This window comes from Carassius gibelio, chromosome B15 (genome assembly GCF_023724105.1).
Source record: "Carassius gibelio isolate Cgi1373 ecotype wild population from Czech Republic chromosome B15, carGib1.2-hapl.c, whole genome shotgun sequence".
NCBI classification, from domain to species: domain Eukaryota; kingdom Metazoa; phylum Chordata; class Actinopteri; order Cypriniformes; family Cyprinidae; genus Carassius; species Carassius gibelio.
Window position 1 is genome coordinate 15,083,640 of NC_068410.1, and position 20,255 is coordinate 15,103,894.

The 20,255-nt window shown below is 35.7% G+C and overlaps 1 protein-coding gene across 2 annotated transcripts; it reads right to left on the reverse strand.

Annotated features, from left to right (window-relative positions):
- Positions 1-1,295: 1,295 nt before the first annotated feature.
- On the reverse strand, positions 1,296-20,075 carry LOC127972264 (CD166 antigen homolog A). 2 transcript variants are annotated; one of them, XM_052575628.1, is made up of 16 exons: positions 19,861-20,075; positions 8,690-8,796; positions 8,196-8,400; positions 7,907-7,971; positions 7,615-7,702; positions 7,105-7,278; positions 6,442-6,566; positions 6,220-6,349; positions 6,030-6,142; positions 5,827-5,953; positions 5,554-5,672; positions 4,238-4,367; positions 3,212-3,241; positions 2,847-2,964; positions 2,601-2,714; positions 1,296-2,512 (listed from the first exon to the last, which is right to left on the reverse strand). In XM_052575628.1, the coding sequence occupies exons 1-15, from the start codon at positions 19,913-19,915 to the stop codon at positions 2,621-2,623; spliced, it is 1,680 nt and encodes a 559-aa protein (XP_052431588.1). In that variant the 5' UTR covers positions 19,916-20,075; the 3' UTR covers positions 1,296-2,512; positions 2,601-2,620. The 2 variants fall into 2 exon arrangements, with proteins under 2 accessions (XP_052431588.1, XP_052431589.1); XM_052575629.1 differs by having other exon boundaries at positions 2,847-2,961; positions 19,861-20,074.
- Positions 20,076-20,255: the final 180 nt, after the last annotated feature.

Genomic DNA, 20,255 nt, shown 5'->3' on the forward strand with positions numbered 1-20,255 from the left:
TGATTTCTTGTGTGCTTATTTACCATTGGTTAGGCTTATCATTTTTTACAGCCATGTGATTATCTGACAAAATGTGCTTGATTGTGATAATAATGTAATATTAATGTTGATTTAGTTTTTATCAAACCTGTATAACAGTTTCAGTATGTGAATCTGGAGTTGGCCATTGCAGCACCATGGACAGCAACATCTGAGGAATAAAAACAGCTGGAGCCACGAGACTTAATATGTGCTAACTATTGGAGTACATTCCTATCATTCTTACATTTATATTTGATACAGTACCGTTTACGGTGAACTTTACCAGCTTGTTTACTGTGAGCCATCAAATAATCCTTACGACAATGTCAAAATACCTTAACTTTTCAGAAGTTTGTATTATCTCCGATGCTTTTGGGAGCATTATTATGGGATGTGTCTGTTCCTGAAGGTATGGGACAGTTCTTTCTAGCTTCTCAACCATTTCGATTACTTCAACCAAATAGCCAATTTTTTCTTTATTTTTAAAGAGGACGTATGAATTTTGTAACACTGTACAATACATTTAGGCAGGGAATTTACTCATATTTTAATAATTAGTACTTTCACTACTTGTAATTTTTCCAAAGACATCTACATTTGTGGATGAATACAATCATGAATGCTTTGACATTAAAAACCTTTACTGATTTTAAATATTTTCTATTGGCCAATTTTTAAAATCTCTATCAATGATATTTTTATTGTCATTTTACTTTTAAAATTAAAGTACCTTGTCTGAGACCTTTTTAAAGTTAGTGACTTGCTTTGGGAAATGTTGATGTGATGTGTGACAGCTGAGCAGCCATAACCTAATGCTGTAAAAATTGCAGTTGTGAAATTACCCGACAAATATTGAATCAAAACTTACAATAAAGACATTTATGTTACAAAACATTTTTGTTTTCCAATAAATGCTGTTTTTTTAAACTTTCATTTCATCTTAAAAATCAGAAGAAATGTATCAAGGTAAATCTGAACGTAAAACAGCAAAAAAAATCTGTTCAAAATGGATAATAAGAGATCAAATCAGATTGGAATGATTTCTAAAGGATCATGTGACACTGAAGACTGGACTAATGATGTTGAAAAATCAGCTTTGCATGGCAAGAATAAATAACATTTGAAAATAAAATAGAAAACCATACATTTCACAATATTCTTATTTTTTTACCGCATTCTTGATCAAATAAATACAGCTTTTCATGAGCATAAGCAACTTTTTAAACATTGTAAAATTACAGTATAACTGTGAGGGAAAAAAAAAAAAACAACTCTTTCCTAAAAATGTACGTTTTATTTGAACAAAGAGTACAAAACAATGGTCAGTATGTACAATACTTGCACGACCACATTCAACCTCTTTGGTCTTGACAGTGGATGAAATGCAGGTAATATGCACTCAAGTGTGGAGATGCAGCAACCACGATGCATTAAACTGAAAGCTGCAAGTAAACACCATCAATTGTACCGAACCGTTCAACAGCAAGAGGTATATTTTCAGGAAAATGTACTAAAACTAGCTAACGTAATGTCAAAACACTGGCATTTAAGCTAAGCCTCAACAATATAAATAGAACATTAAAACAATAAAAAGAAATTGTATACCATATTTACAAGCAATGCTTAAACCAGATCACATACAATCCTGCGGCGAAACAATGAAACAAAGAACATACAGAAGCGGGCGATAATCTGAGAAATGAGTGAGTGTCAGTATACATTGAGAGCTGCTTTTCACTTTCCTGAAAAAAGGCAACCAAATTTTAAATGGTTTAAATGGTAAACAATCTAAGCAAAGGGCATGGTTTTCATTAAACAAGCATTGGTCCCTGCATTAATTTCTTAATTCAGAAATTACACATTATGTCGGTTATACGGTTTAGATATTTTAACTTCAAATTGTAGGTCATAGTCTTTATTAAACTGCATATAAAATCTAAATATTGGTAAATAATGGTCTTCAAAATCCCAACAAGTATAATACGAGGATGAAATTTTGCTTACAGACTTGTTAAAACCTGAAAACTAGCCAAGTGCTCAGTATTAGAGTGACTATCATGCTTCATATCATGCCACAGATTAGGTACTACATGTAATTCTAAAGGGAAAGTCCCATACAGATACTAAAGGCCTCAGTGTTTCTACCGTGTGAAACTGCAAACACAAATTTGCATCAACTAAATGGCTGGGACGTAAAAATAAAACAAAACACAGTAGGGCTTCAAACATGAAATCCAAACACTTTACAGACAAAGGGTTTTGAACAGGCTTGATCCTCAATGCGAAAGATTCACATACTTTACATTATTAATTAAATCCCCAGCATAGGGGAGGCACAGACACGTTACAGACGGAGATGGTGGAGATGTAACTGACACAGCTACTCAGGTCCTCCATTACAGCTTCTGATTATTTTTTTTTTTTTTTTCACAGATTTTTCCAATTTTTCACTCCTTCTCTTGTGGAAAAAGGGATTGCATTCAAATGAATCCTAAGGAAAGACATAATACAGACAGTACATAATAAATATAAAAACACTATTCACAAGAATTAAGCTAGTTTCAGAAATCTTGACTCACCCTGATCGGCTCCTTTGATATTACACATCAGCTTTTTGGCTTTGATTCTCCTCCAGCTTCTTACTCTCTTCCGCAGATCCATCCTCCTTTTCTCCAGTTTTCCAGGATCCTTCCCTACATCCAGATTAAGGGTTACATAATATTCCACTTCGAACAAATCCGAATTGCATAAGCACAGCGCAAATGTGCAAAACGTGATGAATGCTTCACTTCACTGTTTCACAAGAAGTGGATATTAAGTAGTACCTGAATTTCTTCATATACAGCCAGTAGGCCACTCCTATCGCCAGAACTGCCAGCATCAGACCAACAACGATGCCAACAGCCATTACCGTCTGGTCACTGTACTCATCCTTCTGATCTGCTTGAAAAACACAGATACAACATTCAGAACTTAAACCGTTCAATAACTAACAAAAGCAAATGAGACCCTCAGGGCCTATCCTTTGTCAGGATGCTGGGCATCTCAGCCACTTTCTTTGAGTGTCTTTTAGTGTACACTCAAAAAGCATTCATTAAATTGATGAATAAAAAGGCACTGAGTTTTGGCATATGCTCTCTTCCTGTGCAAAGACCAGACCTGATCGTAGATAACAACTCAAGAGTCTTACCTTGTTTGTCCATTTTCACGTCCTCAACAACTGTAATCAGATATAAAATTACATTAAGTTCCATTTGCTTTAAATTCTCATGGAATGAAAAGCCCATTGCATACAGAACTGGAGAAATTATATACATGTATATGCATTTGCATGTTCATTTTTACTTTCTCTCAAATAACCCCTATATGAAACAGCAATGCATGTAAATACAGGAATCCAGAGGCTTACAGTCGTGCTTGGTTTTATAATGAAACACGTTTGTCCCGGGTTAGCTGAAAGATTTCAGTCATGTAGAGTGAAAGCATGTGTTAGTCAGAGAACAGACCAGCATCCCGACAAACAGAACAGAACAAGAGAAGGAAAGGGGAGCTCAGATAAAGATACAAGAGTTTTTAAAAGTTAACATCAACCAAATCACTTAAGACAAAACTTATAATTATTTCTTAGAAAAAAAGTTAATTACATTTAAAGGCCAACACATAAAAGCTACTGTATTATTATAGTTATTATACTAACAATATAGAATTCGTTTAACAGTTAACATGAAATAGCAATAAAAAAAGCATTTATTAATCTTAAAATTAATTTTAACATTACTACTTTTAACATTACAATTTCTAAAATTATTTAAAAAGTAGTTTTTATTATTATTTTACATGTACTAAATGTGTGCTGCTAACATTAACAATGAACAGTATTTTAACAATCATAAACAAGAGTAAATACTGTTAAAAAACAATGAGTAATTTTAGTTAATGCATGAACTAACATGACCTTATTGTGAAGTGTTAGCATGATTAGTTTTGATGAAAAGTAAAGTTTAAAACAAATAAACATGATTTTTGTGGGATGGACTTGAATTTAATAAATTCATCTTTTCAGATGCTAAGCACATTTGCAACTGCAAACATTTAGTTCTTTAAAAGTTTTGTCTTAATGATTTTGTTATTAGCTTCTAAACAACTTTACAGAGAAATCCTGTGATGCATAAGGGTTCAGAAGTCAGATAAGAGAGTGGAAAGAGGTTACACTTACGCGAGGACACGTTAATGCTCTTAATGTCAGAGCCCAAGACATTAGAGACCGTGCAGGACACAGTGAGATTGTCGTTTGGAGCGATAGTGAGGCTGTATGTGACTTTGCCAGGCTCAGAAACACTCTCATCCTGCAATTACAGCATGTGACATCCAATAAATGACATCACACTTAAACATTACTGTATTCATGGCTATTATAATGTGGTATATGCTGACTGAATACAAGCTTTTTTGTAAAAGATCATAAGCACCACTAGAGAGCGCTATTGCTCTGTGCACAAGTAGAGTCTCTTTCAGGAGACATGTGCTTAGACAAAGAGAGACAGGCAATGAGGTAATGCACTTCTGACATCTGACGAGTTGCACTGACAGCTCAATTTGTACCAATACAAAGCCACATGATACACGAAGTATGTAAAAGCCTCATCATTTGTAATAGCTTCCTCTGTACACACCCACTCAGGCACACTAGTCATCTTATGTGTTTGAATAGTGACCTCATCCTAGTGCTTCATGATAATGGGTACTAGAACTGCTTTGTTTAACGACCTACATGCATGTTGTCGCTGTGAGAACATCTTTATCAGCTCAAATGTGCTGCTGGCTTGTTCGATATAAAAGAGTTTTACCCTTTCAGGTTCTTTTACTACCTTCATCCCAGCATCACTCCATTAAAAAAATAATAATTATATTTTTCCTTGTCCCCTTGTGATATTAACTGAAAAACATTTAGCATTTTATTAGGTGATCTGACCAATTCTAAAACATTTAATTGTGTTAATTAGAATTAACTATTGAATTAGATTTTATATATATATATATATTTTTTTTTTTTTTTTTTATTATAATATATAAATCAAAATATCAAAAATTGGTTAAAAATTCATTTGAAAACCAACCAAAAGAAACACTAGTGTTCAAAAGTGTGTGGTTGGTATTTATTTATTTTGGGGGGGGGGATTGCATTATTTACTCAAAAGTGAAAATGACAAAATTATGTCAGTTTCTACAAAAAATATGAAGTATCACAACTGTTTTCAACATTGATAAGAAAAGTTTCTTGAGCACTGAATCACCATACTTGAGAGTGATTTCTGAAAAAAATGACACTGGGGAATGACGTTTTAAAATTAAGAAAATTTAGTTTTTTTTACATTTCAAAACAGAAAATGGTTATTTTAAATTGTAAAATTATATTCCACATAATTCCTTTTTTTAATCAAATAAATATAGCATTGATGAGCATATAAAACATTAAAAAACAGGCACTGAAAAATCTTCATAAGAATGACGTGCACGATTATTTCGACTTACATTTGAGCCGTTGACACTCCACTGTACTGTGGGTTTTGGAAAGCCTTCAGCCACACATTTCAGGACCTTGGTCATGCCCAAACCGCGCTCCTTGATCAGGTTCTTAATGACTGGAGAACCTGCAAAAACACTTCTGCAATCAGCCATCAAAACTAAACCTTTTCCAAAGGCATTTTTCTGATTTACAGTGGTCTGGTCTTTTTGGACTGTGTTCAATCGTAAAAACAGTTAAACTTTAATTAAAATCAAATACGAAGAGCACTGCAAACTTACCTTCAACTACCAATTCAAATGTAAGAGTTTTCTTGAGGTCAGCCATGGAAACAACACACTCATACACGCCAGAGTCCGAGTACATCAAGTTGTCAAACCTGGGCAGGCTATTCAGCTTGGCATTGCCCTAAAAGAGAGTTTCAGCATTTAAATAACCAAAAATTAACAAAAGGCATTTATTTTGTTTTTGAGGCATTTTCTACCTTCTTCCAAGAAACTTCTGTTGTTCCTGAAGCTTTAACATCTACAGTCATCTCAAGGCTCTCACCAAGTTTCTTAACAATTTTACCAGTGCTACTTAAGGCCACATCAAGATCTTTGAGGAAAGAAAAAGAGATGTTAGTCAATCCAAAAGAGGTCAAACAACAGACTGAATCTGAAGTATTTCCTTACATTCAACTGTGATGGCTACAGAAGATACAATATCCTCATGGTCCACTAGTGAGCATTTGTATTCTCCAGTGTTCTCCCGAGTGACGTTGGTCAAGGTGTACGTGTTGGAGTTCACGGTCTTTTTCTCTCCCTACAGATATAAAAAAGGTGGTTTAAGTAGAAAAGCAGCCTTCGATTTTCTGACTTATGCTAAAGGAATGGAGAGTTGCAGAGCAGACTTACGTTGATGTAGAAATTGTAGCTAGAAGGTGGAGGGTTCCCATCTGCTGTGCATTTGAGGGTCACGTTGTCTCCTTCCTTAAAAGGACCCTGGGACACCACTTGGAGATTGACCTTCTCGGTAGGGTCTGTGAAGAGAGGGTATGTTTAAAGCAAGGAGGGCAAGCCCTACCAGAGCCCATGCAGATAAGAGCACTTCAGCAAAGCTCCTGATGAGCCACAAGAGGCCCTTCAGCTCAAGAGTTGAGGCTTTGAGAGTGCTCTAGTGGTGAGAAATGCTTTCGAGAGTTGGCAGTGGGGCTAGTACCTTCACTATAACAGCCAGAGGCAAGACAAAACCCCATTCAGCATCTAAACGCCCTGCTCCAGCAAGGCCAAATTACATATCTTATCTGGACGAAATTCAACGAGCCATTTGATTCTGACAAGGCCTCTTTCTCATGGCTACTTCAGATGGAAAGCGAGTTATTCTGAATAGTCCTGTGAATTATGCTCAACATTAGACAATTAACCACTTCAGTTTTGAATGCATTTGCGCTCAACGACACTGTTTGGACTGAATTATGGAAGAAAATGTAGCAGCATTAAGATTAAAAACTTGCTAAAATGGACCATATAGGAATAATATTAGGCAAAACTTTGTATGGCAGTATAAGAAGAACTTACAGTTCACAGTGAAGACAAGAGGTGAGGAATCCACGTTAGCAGACTTGATGTGTTGAACCTGACAGGTGAACTTGGCGTCAATGTCTCCCTTCACTGCTGTGTACTCCAGGGTAGAAGATGTCGTGGACAGTCCTGTCTCTTTATCAACAACCACATTTGTGGTGATTTTAATGGCTGTAAGAAAAAAAGACATACATTAATAAAAGACAAACAAAATATAGTACTCTTTGATCATTTGAAACTAACTCTCATGTTGCAAACCCATATGACTTTCTTCTCTCATTGGAGCAAGTTCTATACCAGTTTTATGATATTAATATGGTGTTTTTCATCTTTTTGAAAGTTTAAAAGTGTCATTACCATTTATTGTATTTGCATGGAAAAGAGCATTGAAAATATTCTTCAAATGTTCTCCTTTTTGTGCCATATAGGTTTCGAATGAAGTGATAATTGTGTAAATTTTGGCAAATATTTGAGTGAATAACTCATTTCCGCCATATTTTGCTCTACCTGCTCCGTCAGTCATAAGAGGAGTTTTATTCTTGAACCATGTGATGTTAGCAGCTGGATTGGCACCTTCAGAACGACACCGCGCCAACTGATGAGACAAAAATCAAAACACTACAGTTACGAACAAGAAAATTGGTTATTAATGCAAATATTAAAAAATTTATCATTTTATATCATATATAGTTCAGATTGTAATAAGTTGATATATTTGTGTTCTAACTGAGTTTATAGTGCTTGTGATATATAAACCATAAACTACTTTGTAATCTGTGGACTTGATTACACAACCTACCGTAGTTAATTTGCCGATTGCCATCACAGTCGTCAGGTTTGTAATCTGAGGTTGTGATGGAACCTCTGCAAACAAAAGTAACATTTGTTGGACAGTAGTTCATAAAAGCATCCAATATATCATTTTAAGTCTAGTCCAGTCATCTGTAGGTTGTGCTTTTAACAATACAGATTGTGTCAAAGCAATTAAAAAATACTTTACTGTTTAAGTACAGTTATTAGAATTATTGTCTTTATAAATATTAAAGCATTCTGGATTTCTGGTCAGTGCTACGGTGTATGATACTCACTGTAAACAGCCAGTTGAACAGGATACTCTAAAATGTCTGCAGTCCCCACCACCATGCAGGTGAAGGTTCTCTGATCGGCCATGGACACTTGTGTGATGAAGAGGCTGAAATCTTTTTTGATACCGACTCTGTCCTTGTAGTTCACGTCGCTGGAAACAGTGGCATTCTGATCCCGATGTTTCACCAAGATGTTGCCATCTTTGTCCTAGTGAGCAAAAAAATGTTTGATAGAGAATGGTACAAGTACACCATTCATACGCTGACATTCCTGTTTAGGTGTAAACACTGTGGTTCTTTAGTGCTTGCAGGACGGTTTAGCCAACAGAATAAATGTAGCTAGGAATTGGAGTAGTTTGTCTGAACAATAGCAGTAGGTGAAGTGGCAGTAGTATTAGGGAAACCTGTTTGGAAATAGTTGCTATTTGTTTTTAAGAATCTGGAAAAATGACACACTGTGACTTCAAAATGACAAAATTAGTGAATCTCAAACTTACATATTTCCATTTAACAAATGTGACTTCCGTTTCCACGACACGGCCGTTGTTGCATGGGATTTCAACGATGTCTCCATACTTGCCGGTGACCGTTTCCAAACCACTCACTAAAACGCACAATAAAAAGACATGTTAATACAATGTGTTTGTGAAAACATCCTGTAAAGTTAACATAAGATACATAGTAAGCAGACAAGGCATGAAGTAAACATGTACACTCACATTGTCATATTTTTATAGGTTTGATTTTTGCATTTACATTTTTTGATTGAAACTTGAGAGGGTGTTTGGAGAGGCTTTTTATTCTGACCCTCAATATTTTAATATTATTTGAATCATCAATTCTGCCTGGCTGATTTGATAATCAAATTTTCAAAGCACTCACTCACAGGGTCTGTACTTCACTGACAAACAGTCACTAAATACAGTACTAAAAGAAATATAGTATTTGTGATACAATTTAATGATACAGACAGGTAATGAAGCTTAAAAACTTTCATTCTTTAAAATCTAAATTTCTAATGGGTGCATTCAGGGAGAAAAAAAAAAAAAACTAAAAAAGGTACAAATTCTAATTTTTGATGCCAAAGCTACTTTCATGATTTCAATCATGATTCATTTGGTTTTTTATTACACATAAATTTGAAGTGAGCTTCACCTGAAACTAAATATTTTAAAATTGGAAAAAGGCTCTGAATCCAATTTCTAGACAAACACCGAAGCCAGTTAAACTGGTTGTTGTTTCACAACTGTACTTCTGAGAAAGAACGTCAACAGTTGGAACGGATAACTGTCAACTGAAAATAGTAGTGCAAGATAAGACGGAGACAAAAACCACAGACTTTTGATAAAATTCCACGAAAACGTATATAAAAAAAAACATTATTGCTTGACTGAACCAACTCATTTCTGATTTAAAACCAGGAATCTGTGGTTTAATGGGGAAAAAAGAATTAGTTGGCACTGCTAAAAGTGATTATTAGTGACCCTGGACCACAAAACCAGTCTTAAGTCACTGGGGTAAATTTGTAACAAAGGCCAAAAAAAAACATTGTATGGGTCAAAATTATATATTTTTTTCTTTTATGCCCAAAAACAAAAGGATATTAAATAAAAATCATGTTCTACAAAATACATTTTTTAATTTCATACTGTAAACATATCAAAACTTAATTTTTAATTAGTAATATGCATTGCCAAGAACCTCATTTGGACAACTTTAAAAGGCGATTTTCTCAATATTTAGATTTTTTTGCACCCTCAGATTCCAGATTTTGAAATAGTTGTATCTCGGCCAAATAGTGTCCTATACTAACAAACCATGCATCAATGGAAAGCTTGTTTATTCAGTTTCACTCTAGCATTTTGTTTGCATAAACTATCTCCAAAAAGTTATTTTACTTTTAATATACTATTACAGTATTTAATCATATTTTGAAGTAGCCGTTATATTTTCAGGATTCATTTTAAGTTTTAGCAATTTCTTTTTTTTTTTTAATTAATACTAGCTTTCTTTAATTTTATTTCAGTTTTAGTTGAGTGATTTCACTTCTCAGATTTTTTTTATCATTACTGCAGAGTACAACAGTTTAATTTCTCTTTTATAGTTTGTTTGTAAAACCCAAATTAATCTGTAGCAACTTCTTTCTTTATAGGTAATCTATCTCGTGTCCAGAAAAACAAAATGCATTCTAAAAACACTTCTCAGTGTACAGTGTTATTAAGGGTCAGATGAGCCCACTGGGAGAGAACGTAATGTGCTTATAGCCAAAGCTCACACAGGTATTAGCTTCATTATTATGCTAAGATAAATTTCTGTCTCATTGTTCAGTGACACGTGGTCCTACTAATAGCCCTTTACCTATCATAAAACTGAACTCACATTTACAAAAAGGAAAACATACAAGCTCAAAAGAATAATAACTGATATACTACTAATCTACTTCACATCACCCGGACTGTTATTTTCGAAGTTAGCATACATGCTAACAACATTGATCATTATTATAAAAATTATAGGGAAAACTAAATAATATAAAAAAATAATAATAATAAAAAGACAGATGAAGCATTCACAATAACAACCTTCATTTAGTAGACAGATCAGTTTGAAATATTTTGCACTAAAATTTCTGCAGCTATAGTGGTAACACTTGAACCACAAAATAAATTGAGAAAAAAAAAATTCCATTTATATTTTTTTTTTATTTGGCAAGTAGCCATATTTGGAGAGAGAAATGTACCATATGTGACCATTAACACCAAAAATAAACACCTTCAGAATATAACTAGAGCCTTCTGAACAATAATTTTGTGACCAACTGGCTGTATATTATTCCTTAATTTAATAGAATATATCTGGACCCAACTTGAGGATCTACCCCATAAGATTTCTGTTTAGCAGCTGTCTGTTTCTCACATGATTTATAACATGTTGTCTTGCTGGTGATACTGGAGCATTAGTAGTAGCAAAAAAAGCAAACGGATGCTGGCTGACATACTAAAAGAGAAAAGGATCGGGTGTCAGAGAGCCCTCAGAGCTTCCAAACCAGCACCAGGTGAAATAAACAAATGACACTGCCCTCCCAACGCCCTCATGAATCTTCTCTCTGTTTCCTGAACAGGTGCTGCTGCAGAAGCTTCTTCAGGCACCTGTTAAAACTCTTTACTGGAAACTCTTGATGGGAAACATCACGTCCTACAGCCTGCCCTGCGGCGAGCTACCAGATCGTTTGCTGAAAGCATATGGACTACAGAGCTTTCAATTGTTTTCACACTCTTGAGTTCAGTGCTCTGTAGTGAAACAGTGCTGATGGTCTTTTGTTGGGCTGAGACCACAATACTGACAATAGAAAAATTAAAATCTAATTTAAACCTGTAAAAGTCTTAGGGCTTTGATAATGTAAAAACAAACTGAAATTGAGATTGTTCCGCTGAAAATATAATTTAAGGAAAAAATCTATTAAATAATAATAAAACAATATAGCTAAACGTGTAAAATTTATGATGAGAAAAAATATAATTAAAGTGCAACTAATTTAATAGTGGATTCAGACTAGTGGTTGACCGATATATCGGCCGATATTTGGGTTAATAGCTGATACATTTTTCTGCTTGGCCGATGTGTTCGAGGCGGGACTTTTATTTTGTCGTCAACGTCTGTCTAATAATCAGATAGAACGTTTAAACAAAGGAATTAATGTATACAGAAAGTATTATAAAGACTGCTTTTATGTTAGTCCTATTAGTAATAGAAAAGCAAACATTATAATACTTTCTTGATTGCCTTCAACATTAAGCAAATACGCATTTATATAATTTAAACAAATTTTTGAATGACTAATGAACATTTCATTTCACAAACCTTGCGAACTTATTCGAATCCAGCTGTGAGATCTTGTGAAGTGTGTATGTGTATAGCATGATCACGTGTTTTCTGTGTGACGGTCGGTCCGTGTGAATTGAACTCTTTTAAACTGTGAATAATAAATGTAAAAAAAATAAAATAAATCACATCGGCATTATATCAGCTATCAGCCCCCCTGCTTTCCAAGATATCGGCAGTCAAAAACACACATAGTCGACCACTACTTCAGACTTATGAACCTTACATTATCATTCAATAACTTACTTTTTTAGCAGACAAACTTAAGGCCACAGAAGGCTCAAAAGAGTAAAATGGGTGAATTGCTTCAAAACGTCTCTCACATGCTGAGAGGATGTTCGCAAACCATTAACCTGAGGATGAGTAGGGCAAGTGACTGTGTCCGATAAGGACAGTCCACCATCATGGTGAATATCCCGGAAACAGAGACATCCCAGGAATTGATTTGGAGCCTGCTTTATTACACCAAATGTCCTCCTTTACTCACTCCAACATGCAAGCGCCATTAGGCTTCCTTGAAAATGCCATAAATTAAGTCTATGATGGGCCTGAAATTGCTCTCAAAACAAAACTCAGCAAGCAGGTTGGACTCATAAGTGATAAGTGCACTCAGAAATCACATCCATTAAGTTCTAAATTATGTATTTGATTGCAGGGGCTCCTGGGGACCTTAAAGAATGTCTGTGTCTGACAGCAGATCATAGCAGATTCAATACCGACCCAGAAGATTCACCGACGACCCCCTATTCGTGAGCAGCTATTAAACTAAATAGAGAACTATTAACAACATACAGTCAAGCAGCATCCGTGGAGGTCCATTAACCCCAAAATCAATTTACTAGCTGAAGGTTATGACAGACTGTTCATTCTGCTGCTGCTGCAGAAACTAAATGCCTATAATAATAATAAAGAAAAGGAAAAATATTTTAAATAATGCAAAGTTCTTAAAAATATATTTTTTGTTTTTGTGTTGCTTTCCAAAAAAAAAAAAAAAATCCAAAATGTCATGTGGTGTAATCATCAAGTAAAAAAAAAACAATTTAACAACGTTCTTGAATACATGTTAAGGCACAATTATTTTTACTGTTTTTTTTTTTTTACTTTTAAAATATTATATTAATTTACAATCAGAAAGAATTAACCTTAGCTTCTCATAAGAAAGGTCAATTATCTGATATGATTTCTTGTTTTTTTTTTCTCTCCTCAATTCTGCATATTGGTTAGATCACATGACTTTAATATTTTTAATAAATAATATTTAATTCAGTAATCAGTTTAATTTTTCTCCAAAAAAGTTCTGAAAACAACAAAGTACGACATCAAAACCTTTTAACTTTATGCCCCCAAAAAATGTTTTAATTAATTTTAATTTAGATATTATATTAAAACATGCTTCTGTATGTGAACTGCATTCGTGTATTTTTGAATAAATTATAGACGGCACAAATAAGAAAGTGTCACATTGTTGACTTACAACCTGGTAACAATTATGAAATATAGGTCACATCTGTTGCACCAAGTCCTTAAGTTAATCCAGGTTATCAGTTAACCAAGGCATAAACGTAGTTAGATATGCATGATACACTGTGTAAAATGAACAGACACTTTCAAATCTAAAACTAATGAGCACGTTGTGGCAGTCAAAGAGTCCTGACTTTGGATCTTTCCAATTTATGTTCAAGCAATTAGACTCAAAAACCTTGTGTGGCCTTTGATTAACAACATTCCTAACATCAAAGTCGTTCTGTTGAACATATATTCTCAAAGCATTTTACGAGTCAGTGAGGTGGCTCATAGACAGAGACAGTGCCTTTATCTCTACCAAAACCAGTCTCCCTGCTCCCAGATGCCTCGGGGCTCCAGGCATTTGCATTCCACAGGATCCTGTTGGGCCCCTTGTGCTCACAGCACCAGCGTTTGCTTGCACCCACTGAGATACCAATCAAATTTGGTGCCAAAACACAGAGGTCAGCAAGCTTGTATTGAGTTAAATAAGCTCTTTCTCCGGGCTGGGCTCTGAAAGGGCCGCCTCCCACGTTGTTAGAGGGCCCATAACAATTCAGCCCTGTATACAGACCACCTTTGGCTGTGTAAACAAAAGCAGAGCAAATATTGATTTCAGAAAGGACGGCTGGAGGGTGTGTGCCATGCAATGGTTAACTCCCATCTGCAGGAAGCGAAACAAAAAATAGACCCAACTTAGGGAGTACGCGCTCAAGGCCTTTTCTATCGGGGTGATTAACTCTCATGAATTATGTCGGGTTTAAAAATCTCTGACATGATAGTATGTCACTACTAATGAGCCGGTTCTCTCTTTTTTTCCTCTCTCTCTCCACTGTGATACAAAAGAGCAGATCTGTTTCACATTCCAGTTGTTAGTTCAGGGACTGGCCAGGTCTGTAAAAGAGGTCACAAGGGCTCTTAACCATCTCCTGCTTCATGATCCCTACAGCCTAGCGGCCTACATCTGCAGAAATCTACCTGAAAAATAGAGCTTAAATGCAATTTATATGCTGTAGACTTTGAATGAACTTAATAAAAGGGACATTTTAAACCATTACTTGAACGGAATTATGGTATTTGTTGATGGACAACCAGAAAGAGCAGTATTTATTTTTTTCAGTTTAGATTAAAGTCATCCACGTTCACATCCACAACGTATAACTTTGACCCGCATTCTCGAGAACTGGAAGCCACAATACCCTAATTAAGCCACCAGGTCTGGCTCTCATGTTGACAGAGAGCACAGACATCTGGGACAGGTGCGGTTGTGTTTCACTGTGACTTGTGCAGGCTTGCCAGCTCAAAGCAGATGACATCAAACTTCCCACAAAAGAAAGAAAACCAAAGATAAGTTTATTCTCCTTTTTTAAAGCCAACTTCAAAGTTATGTCGTCAAAGGATTATGGGAAAGAGACCGAAGTGCGGTGAAAAGGAAACATTTCCAAAGAAACACAATCAAAGCACCAGCCTTTTTTACTATAAGCACGAGTTATCACGTGTCACGTTATAGTGGGGGTCATTAAACAACTGACTTTTGAACTGGAAGATGTTTGTTTTTAAATTCAGTGCAAATTGTAACCTGCTTTACTTTTGGAATCCGACTCTGCACTGATTTGGGATTGATCAGAATTTCCTCAGATTAGGGCTGGATCAGAATATTCAATTATTCGAATTTTCGTTCGGTGGGTTGGCATTCAATTTTACATTTTTCAATGGAGTCCCAAAATCAGAAATAACTGATCATTGTCCATAGCGCTGTTTCTTTTACACCTGAATTACCAAGGCAATGACTGACACATTTGTATTGCATTCCAAACCATTAAACCATATACATGCTGACTGAATGGAACGGTTAAGCAAAGAGAACCGTTTGGGCTGAACGCTTTTCCACTATCGGTGAACGTCATGATTCAGTTCATCTGGAAGAGAAGACAAAAATGCTGAAGACCTCAGCTGTGTTGCACTTTAAATTGAGTGAGGACAAGACAAAGGCAGTGTCCCAGATATGAGAATTGAAACTGGCCTACCAAAAGTTTGAAAAATCACCTGAGTTCTGTAAGTAGTAATATATTGGTGTAAAAAAAAAAAAAAGAGCTGCTGTTATCTGCCATGTTAATCAGTAATTCAAAAAAAAAAATCTTACTCGAGATTTATTATATTAATCTTAGATTCACTATTAATCAGATTCTGCTCTGATTAAAGATTTATCAGATTCAAATCAGATTTTGGATTAATCCTATTCTTCTCCGATAAATATTTATCATATTCTGCTCTGGTTTGGGATTAGTCAGAATTCGCCCAGATTTAGGATTAATTAGTTTCTACTGCACATAATCTGATCAATATATTCAATCTGTGACATCATCAGATATAAGAAGTTGTTTCATAAGGAAGAAAGTTAGTAAATACAATATTATAAAATGCAAACAGACTTTTTCTTTGGAATAACATGCACCAAAACCATTCACAATAAGACCAGAAATCTGTAGATAAGCAAGTAAATATGTTGACATCCCATGTTGACTTTATAGAGGTATTTGGGCGGAAAACTAAAACATGGTTTTAAACCTTAACGGCTTACTGGTATCAACTGATGCTCACGCTGATATACTGTACAAAAGTACTCCTGCTCTTGACAAACTGCTTTTTAACTGATAAATAGACTTATAATCAGGAAATCACATTCAAACGGTCCACTTGATGATAAACTGGTACAAATCTGATAAAATGCAATCTCACAGATCACAAGGGCCAAAAAATAAAGCCAGGCGACCATTGCAAACAGAAACACAAATGAATATACCTCAATGCATACAATCTCCATTTTCACTGTGATAGCATGCAATAAAGAAATACCCTACTGTGTTTCTACAGGACCTCTGTCATAACTTCTTTTGAAGTCTTTGTATAAGGTCTAGTTTCCATAAAGGCTGTCAAATTCCAGTGTCAGAAACTAAAGAGACAGCTATAGACTAAAATAAACAACTTAATGCACAGGATGTCTGCATGTGAGGTATGAACTCTGAGGTATTTCTTGTTGCTGAAGACCTACTGTCAAAGCATCCAGCTAAGGAAGATAAAATAAGACCCACAATGTGACTTAACCACAATGTCACATTTATGACAACAATGTTTAAAAAAAAAAATACTCTGACCTGCATTCTTCTGCTGCTCAACATAGCACCCGTGTCTGCTTGTTTGAAGCAGCTCTAAAAACCTGTGCTTGCTCTCCTCTGGGTGCTTCATAACATTTCTGGAATTTTACAATAGTATCACAACTTGATTTGACTTGATTTGAAAGAATCAAACAAGAGGTTGACTGATTACTCAGCATGTTTAATTGCTTTTAGATCTGGTTCCATATAATTGATTGAGCACCTGTGTGCAAACATCACTGGTGAGAAATGCAACCAAAAACAGTGTGGAACATGTGGCTGAAACCACCGCTGATCAGAGAACTCCATTGTGCAATGGAAAATAAACATCTCAATACGACTGCAATAATCCTTCAGGTTAAGCCTTAAGGGAGTGCACATGGAGAAACAAGCAGAAGTAAGGGGGCAGGAGTAAAAATGATTTAGAATTCTGCCTCTGGCCTCACCTTACCCAAGATAAAGAAAGAAAGAGAAAGGGGGGGAGAAGGCGGGAGAGGAGGGGGTGAGGCGGCGGCTTTATTGTAATGGCTGGTTTCATTTCCTGAGTCCCGGCGCAAACAGTGTGGGATTAAGAGCCTTCAATTGAACATATACAGTACAGATGCTTCCTCTCAGCTGCTACTATCAAAACAAAGCACTGCAAAAAAAATTTCTCTAACAAAATTACTCAAACTCAAAATATTAGTTTTCAGGTTGTAGACCGCAGACAGAGGCAGGAGTATTTGCAAATCAAATGCAGTCACATCATCAACCTCACCAGGGTTGGACACACATCACTTGCAGTACATACAATTGAAAACTTCAGTCTCACTGGTGCTATTGAAATGCGTGATGGGAACAGAAGTATGCGCTGCAGTAATTCATATGGTAACCCAAAGTCTTTTTTTCAACTGAAGGGCATGCAAAGGAGTCGGACGAGATAACGGCTTCTCGATGGGGAGTATACAGCTGAATTTCATTACAAATGGAGAAGAGTCCGTGGGAGATGTTGCAATCATAAATGCATTAGTTAAAGAAAACCTGCTGAACAATACAGACAGCGGGGGTCCAGAGGAGGTCTTGGAGAAGCCGAATAACAAGAGCGAAACCACCTGACTTTTTGTCCCAAAATTCAGGGTGGAGCCAAGCAAGTGCACTGGAGGTTACGGGGAGCCATGGGGGACTTCATGCATCTCAATAGACGCATTTCTGCAAGTCTATTGAGAGCCACTGCTAAGCACACACTCCTATCCTGTTGTAAAACAATGTGTCTCCCTTCTTTAGAGAAGACAATTGCTCTCTTGTCTTGCCTGATGACAGATAAACTTGTTCCTATGAAGGCCACTGTGAAATACAGGTGCTTCTGTGGTAAAGGAGAGAAGCTAGAGGACAACAATAGTATTTCTATTTCCACATTATTACTTTCACTGAAGGAAGCCTATTAATAAATATCTGAATGGATGACTCATATGAATCAAATCTGTTCCTCTAATCTAAGCAAACAGTCTTTTGTTGAGCTATATTTGCTTTCTTTTATAATGGGACTTTAAAATAGATTTGGATGGTAAAACAGGGCAGACATGTAAATCTAAGTGGATGATTCACCTTTGAATAAATATCTAAAACACGAATGAAAATCTCTTTACATAATCTAAATTTACTCCGTTAGCAATACCATTAGCCTATCATAATTACAAACCAGATTTATGAAATCAGGGTAAAATTGTCACTTTTGCATATTCCTATAAAGGAGGGAACAAGCAATGGCACATTTCACAATAATGACAATATGCAAATTACTTCTGGGAAACAAAAGCAAAAAATGAAAAGTTGCATGGCGACAAGTTTCTCACTATAAATAAATGCAGACCAGCATTAACGGCAAAATTTGTAATCAAAACAATGGTCATCAACTGAAGCGCAGATTTCTCAGGCGGAAAAGGGTGATTTTTTTGTTTGTTTGTTTTTTGCAGAAAACAGAAAGAAGCCCACCAGCTAAACTAGTAATACTGGGTGTGACATTGCAGATGGTGTGTTTTGGGGGAGGGGTGTTGAGAGAACAAAAAACAGATGCCCACTAAACTACTAGCTGTAAACTCAGTTTGGCTCTCAAGCCAATCTAGAAAACAAACACAGGCATAAATTAAACAACGTGATCTTCTAAGAATGTTTCAAATCACAGGATAACCATTATAGCCCATCAAAACTGACTCATTAGAACGATAGTAAACTAGATGCATTGAACATTAATACAACGTTTAAATAAGCTACTTTTTATTTTAATTAATAAAATCAAACTTGTCCACTAGTGGTTTAAAGAATCACACTCTTTGTCTCTCACAGCTGAGGACAAGACAAAGACAGTCACTAATCACAACAACGTTTAAGTTTGACTTCAAACCCAACAATCTTTCAGCACATCACACTATCATTATACTTTTGGTCTTCCGGCTCAAAAGGTGAATGCGTCTCTTTTAAAGTTGCATTGACAGACTGGCTGGTGCCTTCCAATAACAGATGTTTACCAGACGGGCTTTTGTGTCCTTTATTTCATTACCTGAATGTGCTACTTAAGCTCCGATAAAGCGCTATGAAAACCATATCGCCTCAGCATTTCAAATCACCTCATAGAGAGACACACAATATATATATACAAAGAAGCATGAAGATACAGCCTCAAAACGATTATTAATTACTTTTAACAACAAAAGTATCAAGGTTGAACATGTACAACATATAATAATAATAATAATTTTAAAAAAATCACTAGCGAAACAGGTGCAAGGAAAAGGTAGTCAAAGGAAAGGGGCGGGGACAAAGAGAGCGTTTCTGAAAAATAAATGTTACTTTTATACGGAGAAAACCGTCGTTAATTTATATTTTGTTCCTGATAAAGATTGAATAATATAACAGCATCAAATTAAAGGCTTTGGAAAGAATTCCGAGTGAGACTGTGGCGGGAGTTTTCTGTTTAAAATAATTTATATATAATTTATTAACATGTTTGATCATTCTCAGATTATAAAAGTAACACTGCTCAGTTCTTTCATTGGTCTATCGCGTTGTAAATGTCAGAAGAGACGTTCTAAAATAACGAACGTTCTAAAATAAAATAAAAAAAAGAAAATAGAAATGTAATTTTCTGTTACCTTGATTCATCAGTGATACGGTGAGCAGACACGTTAAAAGGGCGATCCGGTACATGATTCGGCAGTCTGGGTCTCTCAATCTAGAGAAATAATATCCTTGCGTTAGCACGTCCTTGCTGGATAATGTTCTGGAAAGCACAACGCACGCAGCATGCGTCAGTAAATTCAAACTTTTTAGGTTGTTCCCCACGTGTTACATCTGTTGTAGACCTGCAGGGCGGTTATAGGTCTGTTCTCAAGCCCCTCCCCTGCGCCGTGTTAAATCTTAAACTAATTTAACCTACTAGAAAACATTTGATGACACATCCCTTATCTTATCTGGGATCCTCTGCGGTTCTACTTTACTATACAGTATCGTTTTCGTAATGTTTGATTTGGATGTCCTGGAAGACAAC

What these genes read in the sequence shown, in the direction of transcription:
- LOC127972264 (XM_052575628.1), bottom strand. Translation starts at nt 19,915, where the DNA reads ATGTACCGGATCGCCCTTTTAACGTGTCTGCTCACCGTATCACTGATG. An exon ending in CAGAAGTTTCTTGGAAGAAG is followed by an intron (nt 5,954 to 6,029) that starts GTAGAAAATGCC and finishes ACTCTCTTTTAG; the next exon opens with GGCAATGCCAAGCTGAATAG. An exon ending in ATTTGAATTGGTAGTTGAAG is followed by an intron (nt 5,673 to 5,826) that starts GTAAGTTTGCAG and finishes GTGTTTTTGCAG; the next exon opens with GTTCTCCAGTCATTAAGAAC.